At 50.8% G+C, this 18,241-nt stretch overlaps 1 protein-coding gene across 1 annotated transcript in view; it reads right to left on the bottom strand.

Annotated features, from left to right (window-relative positions):
* Nucleotides 1–5,664: 5,664 nt before the first annotated feature.
* HNRNPUL1 (heterogeneous nuclear ribonucleoprotein U like 1) overlaps nt 5,665–18,241 on the bottom strand; it is a gene marked incomplete at both ends in the record, with an annotated part of 35,999 nt that continues 23,422 nt past the window's right edge. Inside the window, 5 exons of the mRNA XM_084257921.1 lie at nt 5,665–5,781; nt 6,342–6,533; nt 8,056–8,345; nt 9,551–9,835; nt 10,783–10,951. Of these exons, the coding sequence (XP_084114047.1) occupies nt 5,665–5,781; nt 6,342–6,533; nt 8,056–8,345; nt 9,551–9,835; nt 10,783–10,951 (1,053 nt within the window). The remainder of the gene's footprint in view (nt 5,782–6,341; nt 6,534–8,055; nt 8,346–9,550; nt 9,836–10,782; nt 10,952–18,241) is intronic.

Raw genomic sequence — 18,241 nt, 5'->3', positions numbered from 1 at the left:
TTGTTTTTTTTTTTTTAAGATTTACTTTTACTTATTTATGCATATAAGAACTGGGGTATAGGTCAGAGGTTTTGGGGGTGAGAGGTTTCACCAGAGACAGAGTGGGGAACAGAACAGGCGGATCAACTGAAATACACTGCTGAGGGGCGCAGCGGGTGAGACCGGAGAGGTCTGCTGCGCCATGTGTGGGTCAGCTCCCTGGCCAGGGATCGAACTTGTGCTGCAGTGGCTGCTGATAGCTTCATAGGGCTGACTTAATTCCTTGTGCCACCAAGAAGACCCCCCAACTTTTTATTGTTTTCAATCACCCAGTGGGCATTTGCTACAGAACCCCTTAAAACAAAGAGAGGCTGAGAAGGAGGAGCTTCAGAGGAAATTGGAGGGTGTCACAAACATGAGGGGAAAACTTGCAAAAAGGATGGAGGATGGTCAGTGGCACTGAGTTCTCCAAGTAGCCTAGTAAGAAAAAGCTGAGTGCGGGGCCTCCCTGGTGGCGCAGGGGTTAAAGTCTCAGTGCTATGAAGCTATTGACAGCCACTGTGGTATGAGTTCCATCCCAGCTAGGGAGCTAACTCACATGGTGCAGATTTCTCCTGTCTGGCCCACTGCTCCCCTTAGCAGTGTATTTCAGTAGATCCGCTTGTTCTGCTCCCCACTCTGTCTCCAGTGAATCCTTTCACCACCACCCTCCCTCCACTGCACCTCTGGCCTACACCCCAGCTCTTGCATACATACATAAATAAATCTTTTTTTTTTTTTTTTTAAAAAAAGCTGAATGCGGTGACTTGGTTTAACTGCTCAGGAAGGTGACTGGGGACACCAAACAGCAGTTTCTGAAGGTAAAAGCCAGACTGCAGTGGGTGGGAGGTGAGGAAACAGACAAGCACCGATGACTCTGGAGAAAACAGATGGTGTCTGGAAGGCAGCGGAATCAAGCAATAGATGTTTCTTTTTAAGTTTTTAAAAAACCACTTTTTTATTATGGAAAAATTTCAAACATACACAAAAGAGTACAATCACCCCTTCACTCCACACACCGCCATTATTCAGCTTAAACAATGATCAATCCTTGGCCGGTGATGTTTTAGCCAACCTCTCAACCACACCTCACCCTGTAACAGGGTGGTCCCCAGGAAAGGGGGAGGTTCCCTGCCCCACCCAAGGGAGGGTGGAGCTGAGCAGGGAGAGAAGCAGCAGAAGAGACTGAGGAAAGGAAGCAGGATGGAGCCAGGAGACCTGGAGGAGGCGCGAGAAGCCTAGAGACACGTGAAGAAACTGTGCTTGTCTTTTGGTCGTGGACTGGGTGACACAGATGTGGGTGAGACCCATGGGGAGGTGACAATGGCAGCTTTTATCTTGATGTTGATTTTGCTCTTTTCCTTCTGGGCTTGTCTGGTTGTTTTTGACCCTTTTCTGTGGGTCCCCACTGGAAGTTGCTTTAGACTTGGGGCAGGCTTTGGGGCCTTGCTCTGCGCCATTCCCATATGGATGGACTTTTACCCACGAGGGGGCGGGTAACTTTGGGTGCTTCATTTAGAAACTAGACTCTTTGCCTTACCTGCATTGTTTCCTACTTTTATTAAAGTTCCTTCCCATTAAAGTCTCATATGTTTTGTGTTGATGCGGCGGATGGCAGAACCCATTTAGAATAGGCGGGTTTGCGGGGTTTGGGCTGCCCCTCTCCCTGTCCTGTAACAACCCGACATCGGTTTACTCTGAAGCAGCGGGATGAATTTTAAGATGAGCAAAACAAAAGCATTTTAGAAACTGATAGGAAGGCATCAGGAGAAACAAGAGACGTGATGAAAGATGAAAGGGAGATGGGGGGGAGCACAGAAATGAAGGGCTCTGAGGAGCCTCAGGGAAGGGGAATCCAGGTGAAACGGGGGCGCTGCGGGCCCTGCACGAGCAGTGAGCACGGGGCGGGGGGGTGGGGGGATGAGGCCGGCGCCAGGGCCAGGTGGGTACACGGAAGCAGCGAGAAGCTGGGCTGGCTGGGACGAGGGGAGAGTTAGCCCGGGACAGAGCAGAGACTTGGGAACCGGAGTATCCTGGAGCGAGCAGGCCTGGAACTCGGCAGAGGTTAATTTCAGGGAAGGGGGCCGGGGCAGCAAGGCCCAGGGCGGGTGTCCCCCTATAAAGCGTCCTCCGCATCCACGGGGAATCATTTCCCCGTGACACCGCGGCCTCACCCTCCCGCCGCCTCCGCGTACAAGCCCCGCACCTTCATCTGCCTCCTTCGGTGTCGTCGCCGCCGCCGCCGCCGCCGCCGCGGTCGCCACGGCCTCCATCCTAATTCTTCAGGTCTTAACCGCCGCCGCAGGGTCCACACGCCAGCCCCAGCCCCACGGTCAGCAGCCACTTCCGGCTGAGTACACTCCGGAGTCCGGGTGGCGCACCGCACCCAGAACCAAAGTTCCGGGCCGAACGTAGACCTTCCCAAGCGCAGGCGACCCTCCTTTGGGCCCACCCTGAGCCAGAAAGGAAAAGGGCGCCAGGGATAGAGATGCCCTTCCGCCTCCACTGTCTGAATTTGTAAAGTCAGAAGCAATCTGACTCACTGCCCACTGCTGTGCCTTCAGAGCCGGGCATACTAATTGTGGAACGGATGGCTGAATGACCACCCTCAGCCTCTTGAGGGTGTGCTTTCTGGTTTAGTTCCTGTCTGTCCTCTTCATTTACCACTTCAAAGTACATTTACTAAGCCTTGACTCTTGCTTCTGTCATTTCACCCAGACTCTGGTTAGCATATGGATGGTTACCTCCAAGCTAGAGCCCCTCCCTCTCCCACTTTGTGTTCCCAGAGGCCGGAGGAAGACAACCACGGTACCGATTTGTCCTAGGTGATGGGTAAGGGACTCATGCTGACATGTTACCAACAGTGACAGACATGTCAGCAGCGGCCAGCCTTTGTGACCAGGGCTGTCTGATCCAGGGAGCTAAGGGAGCTGCTTTCTCCAGCCTGGAGTGTCAGGGAAGGGCATGCCTGTTCCAGTCAATGCCTGAAGGGTGTGAATTAAGAAGCAGAGAGGTAGGAGAGGGTTTCAGGATGTGCGAGGCAAAGACCCAGAGGGGCAGGGAGGCACTGATAGTTGTGGTGTTGCAAGGACTTCAGTATGGTCAATAAGCCCATACTTCTAACTTGAAGACCAAGATTTTGCCGCAGAGGCTTGCAAACCTCACCGATAGTTACTATGTGTAGATGTACACTTTCCAAGGTAGAGAATCCTGGCATTTTCTTATACCCCCAAATGGATCTGTAATTCCCTCAGAACAAGAGAACCACTGATGTGAAATTTAAAGAAGTGGCAAGGGGTAAAGCCAGGGAGAGTACCAGGGGCCAGGCATGCAGAGCTTCTTTATCCTGTAGGGCGCAAGGGCCATCAGGATCAGGAACTATGGAGATTGGTGCAGCCATCCAGCACTGTGTCCAGGAACAAAGAAATAACTTACCAACTTGCATTCCCAGGATAAGCATCTGGAGCAGAGGCCAAGGCTTAAGATCTAACACACAACCCTGGTAGGGACTAGTCTTACCAGAAGAGACCAGCAGAGGGTGCTGTTGCCCAACACATGGATGAGCAGTGATGAGAGCCAGGACTTCCCAGAGTGGTCAAGGCCCTTCCAGTGGTTCTCCCGGGGGAGAGTTGGGAGGCATTCTGGGGCCCTTTCTAGCCCAACAAGTCACCAACTTTGGACCCTTACATCCAGATGTTACACCCCTGATGTAAAAACTAGCTAGCCTTCTGTCTTTCTGCACCCTGAGATTTCTTCCTGTGAAAAATGATATTGGGGCTGACCTGGGGATGTCCCTCATGAAAGGCCAGAAGATAGCATGTCTAGAGGGGATGAAGGAACAATTTAAATTGCTTAGCAAAGAGGATGATGTCTCTCACTCTATTTATTTTTTTCCCTTCTTTAGGAAGCCCTATCCTCACCACACCCCGCCCAGGCTCGTAGCTGACAGCATGGAACTGTGATGCTTGACGAGTCTATTACCTGTGAACTGGGTGTCCTGTGAGAACAGGGTCCAGGACTGCCTTCTCCATGCTGTGTCCTAGTACCACCCAGAAAAGGGTGAGGAACAGATCAAGTACCTAGCACATATTAGATGGATAAAGCAGCTCCTAGAACTCCCACAACCCTGGACTTGGAACACAGGCAGGGGCTATCCCAAATGATGCAGGTTGTGCCTAAGGCGGGTGTGCAGCTGCCTCACAATCACCCCCAACAGACCAGCCCTGGTTTCCACCCTGTTGCTCTACCTTGCTCCAATCTAGTGATCTATGCCATGCTCTCTACTCATGAGTTCCTACAGGGATTTAGAACTGAGTTGAAGCCAGGGACCAGAAAGAACCATTTAAAAAATGAACTCATGGATTTCAAATTGAGGACCCTGGGCTTACAGGGGTAACCCCAGAACTAAAAATGGGGCCAGGCACACGAATCCCTCAGTAAGTGTCTGTTTAATGAATGAGTAAATAACATCCTCTTGGAAAGGCCCCACCCCAATTGAAGGCCAACTGTAGTAACACTTCAGGATTTCAACCCTGCTTCCTTCCTATTAGGAGGTGCCATGTCATTTATTGAAAGAAAACAAAACAGGGCAAACACATTTCTTTGTAAGTGCAGTTTGTTAAAATCATGTTAAAACATATGGGTCAAGGGGAAGTAAAAATAATCAAAAAGGATCACTGTAGGAGAACTTTTAGGTCAGGCACCTAGGAGACCTCTGGAGATGAGGCTGCGGGAGAAAACTCATGTTTTGAAGGGCAGGCGCCCCACCTCCCCTTCTTCCCTCTCACGCGCTTAATCCCACCAGAAACTACCAAGACGCCTGGAATAAAAGGTTTCAAGTTCAATAGTCACACTCTCTCCAAATACAAAAAGCAGTTACAATTCAACTCAACACAGAAGCTTGTGTGCAAAGTTATGGGAAACTGAGAAGTCGTATAAAAAGTTAGGTTCAAGATCAATCTCTCCTTTTATGTGTTTTGTTTTGAGGGTGTGGCTCTTCCTGGGTCACCTGAACTAAGCAAAGAAATGGTTATCTTGATGACATACCAACAGCTGACCCACAGTAAAAATGGACAAATTCTAAAAATTAAAAAAAAGCATAATTACCCCAAAAAAAAAAAAAAAATCATTGCTTCCTGCCTCCGTGTTTTGCTTTTTAAACTTTTTTTTTTTAAGTTTTTGATTTTTTTTTAATCCTGAAAAGTAGACAGAAAAACAGCTTTTGGAAGAATTTACAACCAACTGCATGAAGATCTGGGAAGCTGAGGGGCTAGAGCAGGGCTGGGGTAAGTGGACAGGAAGGGGTCTTCCCCTCAGCCACCACAGCCTCACTGTATGACCAAGGGCTGTGTGTGTGGGGGGTGTACTTTAGTCAAAAAGGAAGAAAGGAGAAGGATGTGGAGAAGGGAGGTAGGGGGACAAAAAGAAAATGAAAGGTCATTGTTGCCTGTTTGAATCCAGAGAAAAATGCCTGGCCCCATATGGGGGCAGAAGCCCCTCTTAGGGGAGGCAATGGGCCAGAGGGAGGCAGCCCTGGGATGACCCCGTTCCCCAGCACCAAGGGACCCGGTGGGGGCAGACGAGAGGGCCGAGGTGGGCGCTGGTGGAGGAAGCCGGCAGGGGCCTTTGGGGGCCACGGGAGCATGGCTACTGTGTGCTTGTGCCCCCTGGTGTGCTCCCGGAGTAACTCCCATAGTCGTAGTTCCCGTAGTATGGCGGCCACTGGCCCTGGTTTTGATAGTACTGGTTCCACTGCTGGGCATACTGGGGAGAAAGAAACCAAGAGCACCTGGTTGTCCTTCATCTAGACCCATGTGCAGTTCTTCCCCTCCCCCACACTGGCCCAGGGTAGAGACAGATGCAGTGACAACAGCAGGCATGTGGGTCCCCTGACAGAGAAATCAGGCTTTCGAAGGCTAAGTGCCTGATGCCAAATGGATAGGCCGTTAGCAATGATGCCCAGGAATCCTGGCTTGCCAACCTTGTGCCCTTTTAGGTATAGGTAGATGCCACATTCAAAACACTTAAAACAGGTGTGGCAGCCTGATCACCAAGTGGACACTGGCCATGGTGCTGAAGCAGGATTTGGCAGCCCAGTTATGCCCTCTGCTTGCTGCCTGGTGGAGAGGAGCTTGAATACCAGTGCTTTAGCAGCCAGAGCAGAAATGATTACCAAATGGGATGGTTGTACCACACAAATAACAGTGTGAGGTCAGCAAGTTACCATTTTTTTAAGGGTAATAAGCAGGGATTCATCTGGGAACACACATCTATATGGGGACCCTGGAAGTCTCCATCCCACTGGCCTCCCATCTGGTACTTACCTGCTGATACTGATTATAGCTGGGCTGGGGGTAGGTCTGTGCAGTGGGGGGTGGTGGTGGGGTATAGGGGGCTGGATTGTAGCCGCCGTAGCTCCCGTAGTTGTAGGCAGGTGGTGGCGGAGGCGGAGGTGGTGGGGCCGTGTAGCCCTGGCTGTAACCTCCCTGGTTGTAGGGTGGCTGGCTATAACTCGGCTGCAAAGTGGAGGGAAAAAACGATGCTCTAAGAAACAGCTTGCTCAGCAGGGCTGGAGGAAGGTCCCATAAAGGACATCCCTGGTGGAGGTTGTTTGGGGTCTGGGAGGAGGTGGGTCAGCTCTGTGGCAAGACAATGTAGGATGAAGGCAAGCCCAGGGCTGTGTTCCAAACTCTAACCCCATGTCCCAGACCCTGGGAACAAGGCCCACAGCAATTCTCTTCTGTCAAATGAGAATGACAACAGAGTTACCCCACTGAGTTGGCTTTGGTGCACAACCACTGGGTATTCAAGAAAAACCAGCAGTGGCGATTTTCTAAGTGTGTTCCACGTCCAAGCCATATCATTAATTCCCTAATTCTCCCATCAACTCTTGAGGTGGGTTCCATTAGTCTTATTTTTTTTTTTTATAGAGGCATGTTTTCTTTCTTTATTTGTTTGTTTGTTTTGTTTATACATGCACTGGGTATAGTCAGAAGCGCGGGAGGGTGAGAGAATTCACCAGAGCCAGAGCGGGGAGCAGAGCAGGCAGAAGGACCGAGGTACACTGCTGAGGGGAGCAGCGGGCAGCAGGAGAGGTCTGCGCGCCATGTGGGACCCTCCTCCGGTGGCCGGGAAGCAGCCGGGGATCGAACCGGCGCCGCAGAGGCCGCGGGCAGCTTCGCAACCCAGCGCTCAACCGCTGCGCCACCGGGGAGGCCCCCATTAGTCTTATTTTAAAGAAGGAAGCTCAGGCTCAAGGCGGTAACCTGGGCCCAATAACTGTACCTTCCCGAGGCTCACAAACCTCAGAAGTGAGTCTACTTACAACCCTAGTTTTTTATGAGAAACATGAGGTCCTGAGAGGTGAAGATCTTTTTCCAAGATCACAAAACCAGACATCGTGGGGCTGGGTTTGAATCTGTGTCTATCCAGCTCTGTCTAGGAAATACTGTTAGATCAGGACTGGGAACCATTCCTGTCTGCAGCTGTCCTTAGGCCTCGTGCGTGCAAGCAGCACAGAACACTTGCGGTAAATAGAAACCACTCTGGTTACCGGGCCCATGTGTACCAGAGCCCAAACAACAACTTCTAACAACTGCATGTGAGACTGGAGGAGCTCCAGGGAAGCTTTTGGCAGAGGGTTAGTACTCAGCAACCTTGGGGCTTAACTTCCACATCCTGAAGACAAGGTTGGTCAGCCCACCTGGCATATACAACAGGTAATTCTAATTTAATCTTTGTTGAGGATTCAGAGAGGCCAGCCACACAACACAGCCAAAAGGCATGTACTTGCTCGAGAAACCAAAGCTTACAGCTGGTGCCAAAGGGAGATGGAGAAGAACAGGTAGGTTTCCGGTTTGCTCTGGGTTGGGATGGGATCTGGGAATGTCTATAGCCTATCCCAGCCCAAAGCACTGCCAGGGAGAGGGAAGGGCAGGATCAGAGAGCAGAGTAGAGACTTGTGGCTGGAGCAGTGTTGGCAACGTCCCTGGTCCCACCCCGTCTCCTACACTCACACACGCATGCTCATTCTCTCACCTGTGGAGGGCTGTAGCTGCTGATGGTGGGGGTGCTGGTATTGGCACTGGAGCCAGGGATGTTGCTGTTCTTGTTGTAGCCACTGGCCCCAGGGGGGTTCCGAGCAGGGCTGTAGCTGGGTGGCGGTGGTGGTTGTTGTGGTGGCGGCTGTGGGGGCGGTGGCTGCTGTGGGGGTGGCTGCTGCTGGGGAGCCCGGTTGTAGCTGCCTCTGTTGTTGGAGTTGTTGTTGTCCCGGTTGCTGTTACCCCAGCGATTATGGTTGTAGCCACCACCTCCACTGCGGTTGAAACCTGAATTGGAGAAACCAGACACCTCCATCATTCTCAACATAGGTTTGTCAAGACTGGCTGCCTTGGTGACACTGTGGTCCCAGCATGACTGGGTAAAGAGGAGCTCATTTCAAGTGAACAAATAAAGCACCCCCTCTGGGCTTCCCTAGACCCTGGGTGTGCTCCCCTGTGCCAGACCTGGCAACACTCAAATCATCACTATCTGTGACAGGTTTTCCCTGTCCATTGAACTGTGAGCCCATGAGGCAGAGACCAGGGTTTCCAATATGTCACCGGCATCTCAACAGTTGTTCAACAAAGAAGGGGTGCTAGCAGCAGGGCCAGTCATCTTCAGACTTGGTCAAATGGGCCAGCCTCTCCTAAGCTTCTGTGCAGCTGGCTGTCAGGCCTGGAATACTCCTCCTGTCCAATTCCTACTGGGGTTTAGGACCTAAGCTGACATCAGCATCTCAGGCCTTTCTGGAGCCCTGACCCCCCTGCAGCTGTCACTCGTGTGCAATACCCCCACCACTTCCCTAAACTTTCCCATTAGGCCAAGAACCTTTCTGGACATCACTACAGGAGGTTATGTCTGTCTGGGTCATGGCTTTCCTCAGAACAATCTAGAACACAACCAAAACAGATCTAAAAGGGCAGGTTTGTGAATTCATAATACACTGCTTCAGAACTTAGGGCCTTAGTAGGCTTTGGCTCACTTGATTCCACCTCTGGATTTAGCCAGGTGACTCTTGAGCAAGTGAAACTTTCTGTTATATTTCTCCAATTCTCTTACAAACAAAACCCAAAAATAGTCCTAATGTTTGCCTTGTGTTAGGTCCTAAGCTGGGGCCCAAGACTAGGTGTACACTCAGTCTAGCTCCTCTTCTCAAGGGGCCCCTGGTCAGATGGCACAAAGACTCACAAAAATGGCAGCACCATGACAAATGGGTAAGGGCTTGGGGAACAATGCCATGGGAAGTGGGACGGGGGCGTGCGGTGGGTAGAGAGGGTTTCCTAAGCTCCCAGTCTGACTCCTCTTGGTTCCCTACCAGAGTGGGGACCCCACTGGTAGCAGGTCAACTTCATCTGCTGACAGAATAAACAATCAATCATAAGGCCCAACCTTGACTTGGGAACCAACGGGGGGGCGTGCGGGGGATGGGGGGGGCGGGGTGTGTGTGTTTGTGAGAGAGAGAGAGAGAGAGAGAGAGAGAGACATGTCTCACCTCCTCGGTAGTTGCCTCCTCCACCACTGCCGCCTCCTCGGTTCTGGAAGCCTCCTCGGTTGCCCCCAGGTGGACCTCGGTTGTCATAGCGCTGGAAACCACCGCCACCCCCGCGGCCCCGGAAGCCACCACTGCCTCGGTTGTCAAAGCGCTTCTCAGGGGGTGGCCCAGCTTTGCGGCCTTCCTCGTTGTATTGTCTCACCAGCTTGTCTGCTTCCTCTCGCTGAAGCTCAATGAACAGCACCTCATCCAGGAAGTCCCCAACATCAGGTAATGTGAAGTTGGCTAGGAAGAAGGGAGGGCCCCAAAAGGAGCAAGGAGGGCGGTTTAGTACCTTCTGAGGTCTGGTCCCCTCCACCCCCAGGACATTGGTCTGCCAGATGGGAGAAACAGAGCAGACTGAAATAGTGGGCAACAAAAGTAAACAGAGCCCCAACCTCAATCCTTCTGACAATGGTCAGGAGCTAACAAATATCCTCTCCTCCCTTTCTTGAAAAGGTGGCTAATACTCGCAGCAACATGGATGGAGCTGGAAGGGATTATGCTCAGTGAAATAAGTCAGAAGGAAAAAGAAAAGTATCAGATGGTTTCACTTAGAGGAGGTATATAGGGAAACCAAACATGGGATAGGGAAAGGGAAAAAAAAAGACAAAATAGCAGGCAAACTATAAATCAGACATGCAGTAGGGGATGGGGAGGAAGAGGGATCAAAACAGGGGCGGGGAAAGCACAAGAGACTATGGTGATGGTCCATGGGTAACTGGAATTTTGTGAGAGGAAAAATCAAAGCTTATACAAAAATGTAAAATATGTGTATATATACATACACTTAATAATAATAAAAAAAGGTGGCTAAGTCCCACTAAACTAGTGTCTATGAACAGTACCTTCTGCCTCATCCAAGTGGAATCATCATCCTTACTTTTACAGAGGAGCAAACAGGCTTGCTTAGTCAGCCCAACCAGGGCCTGCCAGAGGCAGGTGACCCTGCAGGTCTCCTAGCATTGCGCCTACACCTCTTCTCCCACCTGTAGCCCCAGCCCCGTCAAGTCTGACAAGCCTGCCACAGGAGACACTGGCAGTCTTTCTACTCACAATGCACTAGAGGGAAGGAACAAGGCAGAATTAAAGAAGGAAAAAGCAAGGCCAGAGAAAGAATTGCAGCACTGGGGAAGAAAAGCCCACGTAAGGGGCTTGGTGGTGGCGTGCTCCTGGGAGCCGCTCCCCCCTACCTTTCATCTCCAGGACTGCGTGGTCTGGGACATCCTTCCCTTCTTCGTCAGTGCGCTTTATGGTTCGGTCTTTCAGGTCCTCGTCGGTGGGACAAATGACAATAGCCTTGCGCTGGAAGCCTTCAAACGGTCTCATTTTTCGTCTCTGGGCCGACCCATAAACATTTGTCTAGGGTGGGTAATGGAAGAGGTGAAAGACCATGAATCACAGGCTGGTTCTCCCCTGGTGAAACTTTAAGTGTGCCAGGCGTTGAGGGAACCAGAGACACTCATCAGTCTCTCTCCTTCACTTTTAAGATTCTTGATTCCACCTTTAGAAAATAAACAAACTTGGGAAAGTGGCTGCTGAAAGACCTAAGATAAGAGATTCCTAATGATCAGACTTTGCTTATTAATCCTATTTATTCTTGGTAAGTAAAACCCACTCACTGTTAAAAGTTCAGAGTACAAAGTATAGTTTAGATCTCATCTGCCTACTGCCAGCGATCATCTGTATCATATTTCTTATGTGTACTCGTAGAGATTACCTGTGTGACTTTTAACATGAATGGAATTCTACTCTACATTCTTCTGAAGTCTGTTTTCAGAAATGTTTTCCTAACATTTTTCTGTGCCAGTGTTCTTTTAACGGCTGAATAGTATTTACAGAATGGTGCCACAATCAACCAGACCTCTGACAGGTAGTTTTCATCAATACTGTGGTTTTCTATAGTCCTTAAGTCTTTGAAGCATTACACTCATCTACAAACTTCTAACCAGAAAGTCTGGTGAAGCCAATTGTTTGTAGTTTACTTTTTATTTTTTTTTTTAAAGATTTATTCATTTATTTATACGAGCACTGGGTACAGTCACAAGTGTGGGAGGGTGAGAGAATTCACCAGAGTCAGAGCGGAGAGCAGAGCAGGCAGACTGACGAAGTACACTGCTGAGGGGAGCAGTGGGAGGCAGGAGAGGTCTGCGCGCCATGTGGGACCCTCACCCGGTGGCCGGGGATCAACTGCTGCGCCACCGGGGAGGTCCCTGTAGTTTTCTTAAAAAAAAAAAAAAAAAAAGATTTATTTATTTATGCATTCAAGAACTGGGGTGCAGGCCAGAGGTACAGGGGATGAGAGGATGCACCAGAGACAGAGTGGGGAACAGAACAGGCAGATTGATCGAAGTACACTGCTAAGGAGAGCAGCGGGCAAGCCAGGAGGGGTCTGCTGCGCCATATAAGTAGCTCCCTGGCTGACTGGGGATTGAACTTGTGCTGTGGCGGCTGGAGGTAACTTGATAGTGCTGTCTTTAACCCCTGCACCACCAGGGAGGCCCAATAGTCTGTAATTTTCAGATGCAGTTTTCTTCCCTCCCTCTGAGTGATGGGGAGGTACACTGGGCTGTGCTGACACAGAATGGTGCTCTCAGACATATCTGATAGTGAAAAGCCTCCATTTACCCACATCCTCTCTGTGCCAGGCCCACTGGACCCAGGACTCCACAGATTCAGCCTGGGCCCTGGAATCATCTGGACTCTACCAGAAAAGATCAGCTTAAAACCAGTGGAGACTTTCCAAATATCAATCTTTGGAGATGTGACCCAGGTACCTATATGGGTCTCCACAATCTAAACTCAGAGATTCCACAGAACTGGTCTGATGGGCAACACTTCTTTTAAACAAATTTTCAGTGTCTCTGCCTGGGTGCAAAAAGGGAAGAACCATTTACAAAGGGACATGGTAGAGTGGTTAAAAAAAGTGTAGCCTGGGGGTCTCCATGGTGGTGCAGGAGTTAAAAGTCTCAGTGCTATCAAGCTATTAGCAGCCACTGTGGCATGAGTTCGATCCCTTGCTAGGCCGCTGACCCACATGGTACAGCAGACCTCTCCTGTGTTGCCTGCTGCTCCCCTCAGCAGCGTATTTCAGTAAATTCACCTGTTCTGCTCCCCAATCTGTGTCTGGTAAATGCTCTCGCCAGCTGCACCTCTGTTCTACAACTCAGTTCTTGTATGCATAATAGATAGATAGATAGATAGATAGATAGATAGATAGATAGATAGATAAAGATGTACTCTGAAGACACAGCCTGGCAGGGTGGAAAAAACCCGTGAAGGCCTGGTGTGGCCATTAACTCACTCTGGCCGTCTTCAGAGATGCTTCCGCTGTGAAGTGGAAAGAGGCTCCCACATGGGACGGGTAAGGACTGAGTAAGGACAAAACAGGTAATGACAAAACAACTGACCACTCATGAGGAACTCCCTGAATGGGGTTACAGAGGCCTCCAGGGTGGGGGCTGCCTTGACTCAGGCAGGCTGGTGTGAAGGAAGGCCCAGCACACCTCAGCTCTGATCTGAATTGGCCACCTCACCTGTGTAGCCCTGGACAGATGAACTTCACTGAGAGCCTTAGACTGCTCATCTGGAAAATCAACTTAGTGTGAATTTATTGAGTCTCAAGCCCTGAAAGGGGAAAACAGTACAACTGTCACATGGTCACTGTGAAGACTGAAGTGGATCATGAGTGAGGGCCCTTGGTTAGCTCCGCACCGACCTCACAGGCAGCAAGGTGAGAAATGGGATCCTCCACGGGTACAGCTGCCACTGGGGAGGAATGGAGAGGGGTGATTTTTTTTTTCCCCTAAGATTTATTTATTTTTGCATACAAGAACTGGGGTGTAGGCCAGAGGTATGGTGGGGGATGTGTGTGTGAGAAGATTCACCACACACAGAGTGGGGAACAGAACAGGCAGATGTACTGAAATACATTGCTGAGGGGAGCAGCAGGTGAGGCAGGAGAGATCTGCTTTGCCATGTAGGTCAGCTCCCTGGCTGGGGATCGAGCTCATGTTGCAAGTAGCTGATGATAGCTTGCTTGAGACTTTAACCCCCATGTCAGCAGGGAGGCCCAAGGGTGAAGCATCCCAGACCAGGGACAGGTAAACTATAGTGACTTGTGATCAGAAAGGCAGGGACAGGGAAGTGGGGTTGAAAGAACATAGGTTTTGGGGAAGCAGCTCAGGGTTGAAATCCCAGCTGTTCCTTTACTATCTCTGAGACTATAGTTCAATCACCTAATTAGTCTGAGTCTCAGATTTCTTCATCCACAAAACAGGGATCATCTCCTTTCCCCTCCTCCTGACTCTAGTGAGGACTTGCAGATGTGAAAACATCTGGCATGTGGCAGGAAGGGGCAGGAAAAGAAGTCAACATACATAGGGTTGATCTAAAAATAGGTCAGGCCTCCCTGGTGGCGCAGGCGGTTGAGTGCCACACTGTGAAGCTGTCTGCAGCCTCTGCAATATGGGTTTGATCCCAGCTGGCCGGCCGGCGAGAATTTTACCTGGTGAAGCAGACCTCTCCTGTCTTGCCTGCTGCTTCCCTCAGGAGTGTATTTCTTCAGTTTGCCTGTTCTGTTCTCCTCTCTGTCTCTGGTGAATCCTCTCACCCTCCCGTGCATCTGGCCTGCACCCTGGTTCTTGTATAAAAATAAATAAATCTTTTTTTTTTTTAAGATTTATTTATTATACAAGCACTGGGTGCAGTCAGAAGCACGGGAGGGTGAGAGAATTCACCAGAGCCACAGGGGAGAGCAGAGCAGGCCGAGTGACGAAGTACACTGCTGAGGGGAGCAGCAGGCGGCAGGAGAGGTTTGCGCACCATATGGGACCCTCGCCCAGCGGCCGGGGATCGAACTGGTGTTGCAGAAGCTGCAGGCAGCTTTGCGACCCAGTGCTCAACCGCTGCGCCAGCGGGGAGGCCCAAAAATAAATAAATCTTAAAAAAAAAAAAGAAAAAAAAGAAAAAAAAATAGGTCAACAGTGATGATGCTGTCCTAGGAGAGGTCTCCCAGTGGAAAGTACCAAGAAAATTTAAGTCTGAGGAAAAGATGAGGCACAGGAGAGCCTCTTCTGAGATATAATGAAGCCGGGGAGTGAGTCAGTCAGAAGCCACGGACCCAAGTGCAAACCTGTGAGGGATCTGGGGTGTGGGTACAGCTGTTCTCCATGCCAACCAGACCCCTGGCCCTGACGTATGTAGCAAAGACATTGGTCCCATTCCCCAGGGAGGGTGCATGGGGTGTGTCTGCACATGCTGTGATCTGGGCCTCCAGCACTGGCCCAAGGAGAGGCCATGGGTGACCAAGGGCTCTAAAGGGGCACATCAGGTTACAGGCGACAAGCCAAGTCCCTCTCCTACTGCTCTTCTTGAACTCTGCTCCCAAAAGCAAAGCAAAGGTAGTTCCTGGGTATAGCAAGACACACTGGGAGTTCCTCCTGTCGAGGTTTTCTCCTTGCACTAAAGCCAAAATGGGTAGATGCTAGGGTCAGTGTGGCCCCAGATCATTCTGCAGACAGCCCACTCCACTGCTCACTTGCCCGTAAGAAGTGATCCTATTTTGACTCCTCTGAATCCTGACGGCAAGGATAAACACCTCTTAGAAGTTTCCTGTGGGGCAGACTTGCTCCATGTCTGGATGAGGGGAGAGAGAAGAGAAGCTACTGCCAAGAGAACCAATCCCTACAGCTTCACTGGGAAGAATGGGGGTGGAAGAGACTGGACTCATAAACAGCTGGCCTTTGTGCTGGGGGGAGGCGAGACTCTGAGGGATGGCTCCTCAGACACTTTGGAACCGAGGTGCCGAGAAGACGCTTGGAGATGGTTTCACAGCTTAAAACACGCCAGTAGAAATGCAAATACTTGACTTTCCTGGAGGAAAGGGAGTTAGCTGCCGGTGGCTGTTGCCACAGCAAACACAATGAGGTCAGAGCCCCGGGCCAGCCCAGCACTGCTGTGGTCACTGGGGGCTGCTGGCGGCTGTTGCCAGGAGACCAGCACAACAGCTAGGTCAGCCTTTCCAGATGCGTGGGCTCCCTCTGCCTAGCTGCTGCGTCTCCTGGTCCCACCCTGCATGGAGATGCTGACTCTACGAGAAGGTCTGAGGCAATCTGTGTTCTCGGGCCCCTCGATACTCCCCATCCCAGTAACGTGGCCAAAGGCTAGGAATCAGGTTTCTCAAAGAAGCTGCATGGGTAGATTTGGTGTGAGACAGTCCAGAAAGTGAGGGAGGAAAACAGCCAGCTCCTGACTGCCCAAGTATTGCAAGAACCCCACTGTTTCCTGCCCACTTTCACTTTGCTCCCCACCCATAGCTCAACAGGGTCAGGCTGGCAATGACAAGCGTGGCTGGATTTCAGAGGAAATCCAGCTTAAAGCTAGGCAGGAGAGTCTGCTTTGGGCTGAGTGAGGTGAACCCAGTGGAAGGAACCACACACAGCCTGGGAAGAGAGTAAGCCAGAATATCAACAATGGAATGAGGCTCTGGGGAGGCTGAGGGTGGAAGAAACATTCCCTCTGCAATGTCTGCCAATAGAGGCGGTTTCCTTTGCACTTCACTCTTCCCCGGGTTTCTGTTTCAGGCACAGACATAGCACCTGTCAATAAGGATGAGGAACAGGACTAGAAAGCCGTCAGAAGGGAGGTTACTGATGTTGTCACTTAGCCCCACCTCTGACCACTGCCTGACCTAGCTCTGGGCTGTCAGTTCCAAGGGAAATCCTAACCCGCAGCCTGGCCCTCCACTGGTGGGTGGGAGGAGTAGGGGTGTAATGCATCTGGGGCCCTCTCAGAAGCCTCCAGGAGGATCACTTCGCTGCCTCACAGTAGATCCCAGTCCCTGCTCTGCATCCAGCCTCCAGGCTCCTTGGTAGGCTGGGGACAGATCAGGCAGCATTTCATTCCAGGCTTTCTACTGGCAACAAAGGAACCCAAAAAGCTATCAGAAGTGATGTGGCTCATACTTCCCTATTTGCCTTTCTCTTCAACATCTTTTTTTTTTTTAAATATTTATTTATTTATTTGTTTATTTATACAAGCAGTGGGTACAGTCAGAAGCGCGGGAGGGTGAGAGAATTCACCAGAGCCAGAGCGGGGAGCAGAGGAGGCAGAAGGACCCAAGCACACTACTGAGGGGAGCAGCGGGCGGCAGGAGAGGTCTGCGCGCCATGTGGGACCCTCCTCTGGTGCCAGGGATCAAACCAGCCCTGCAGAGGCTGCGGGTAGCTTCGCAACCCAGCGCTCAACCACAGCGCCACCAGGGAGGCCCTCTCTTCAACATCTTATTAGCCAGGCAATTTATCCTTATCCTTCCCTGATGACCTGGCTCCCCCAAACTCAGGACACTCTTCATGTTACCTTCCATGCCTCAGTGTAGACTCGCCATCTCTAGAAAGCTCTCCCAACTCCATCATAGCCCCAACCATTCTGGAGTGTGGCCATTTGAATTCAGCAGAGAAGAAGAGACAAGTACTACCAGCAAATTAGCAGTAGGACTTCAGACAGGTTGTTTTCTGTTAGAAGGCTCGAGTTTCTCCTCTGTCTGTCTCCTTTCTATCTTTTTCTTTTCAAAGATATTTATTTATTTATGCATACAAGAGCTGGGGTGCAGGCCAGAGGTACGAGGTGTCAGAGGATTCACCAGAGACAAAGTGGGGAGCAGAATAGGCAGATCTACTGAAACACACTGCTGAGGGGAGCAGCAGGCAAGTCAGGAGAGGTCTGCTGCACCATGTGGGTCACCTCCCTGGTGGTGCTGCAGTGGCTGCGAATAGCCTCATGGTGATGAGACTTAACCCCTTGCACCACCAGGAAGGCCCTCCTTTCTATGTTTTCTCTTGAGATATTTCATCACTATACTACCCACATGACCTGAAGAGGGCAGCCACTCAGGCCATCATGGCATGTAAGGCAGAGTCCCGATACACCGGATCATGTCTTCTGGAGTACACCCCTATTCTGGAGTAGGGACTGGGGTCTTGGCCTGACAAAAGCAGTCTTCGCTCACAAGGCCCTGCCTGCTTCTATAAGTGTGTTCTCCTTTCCTCTCAAGGATGGGCATTTCTGAGGCCAACCAGTGTAACAGGAGGCCCAGAAGAGGCAAATGTGGGGCGGTCTGACAATTTGGGAAAAACCATGAAAGGGAAAAGACATCCTGGGGCTGAGATCCAGGGACTGAAGGGCTTTGCCTGTAGTACTGGTTTCCGCTTTGGGAGCTCCAACGAGCTGAGACAGCTATGCATCATTAACTCACCCCTCACTGCCAAATTCGGTAGGATAGAAAAAGTTCAGATCTGGCCAGGAGCCCAAATTTTTCAAACACACATACCCACACCCCAACACCCAGGGTTTTCTGGAGCCCCATTTTTGGGAGTCAGTCCAAAAGAGGTTAAACCACTGGTTTTAGACCGCTTCTCAGTAATGCACAGTTTTTAGGCTCCAAGTCTATCCACTGCTATGTGGTTAACCACCATCAAAGTTTAGCATCTTTTGCTTCACTTTTTGCCGGGACACTTGGCACAACCTGCACGCCCCCTCCTACTCCTCATCAGGAGACCAGCAACCCTGAAGACCATGGCTATACCTGCTACAGCCCTGGGCTCGGTTGCTGAAGGAATGAGAGGTACTGAGAAGGTCAAAATAAATACTGGG

This window comes from Talpa europaea, assembly GCF_964194135.1.
Source record: "Talpa europaea genome assembly, chromosome: 16".
NCBI classification, from domain to species: Eukaryota; Metazoa; Chordata; class Mammalia; order Eulipotyphla; family Talpidae; genus Talpa; species Talpa europaea.
This window is presented reverse-complemented; position numbering and strand designations above follow the sequence as displayed.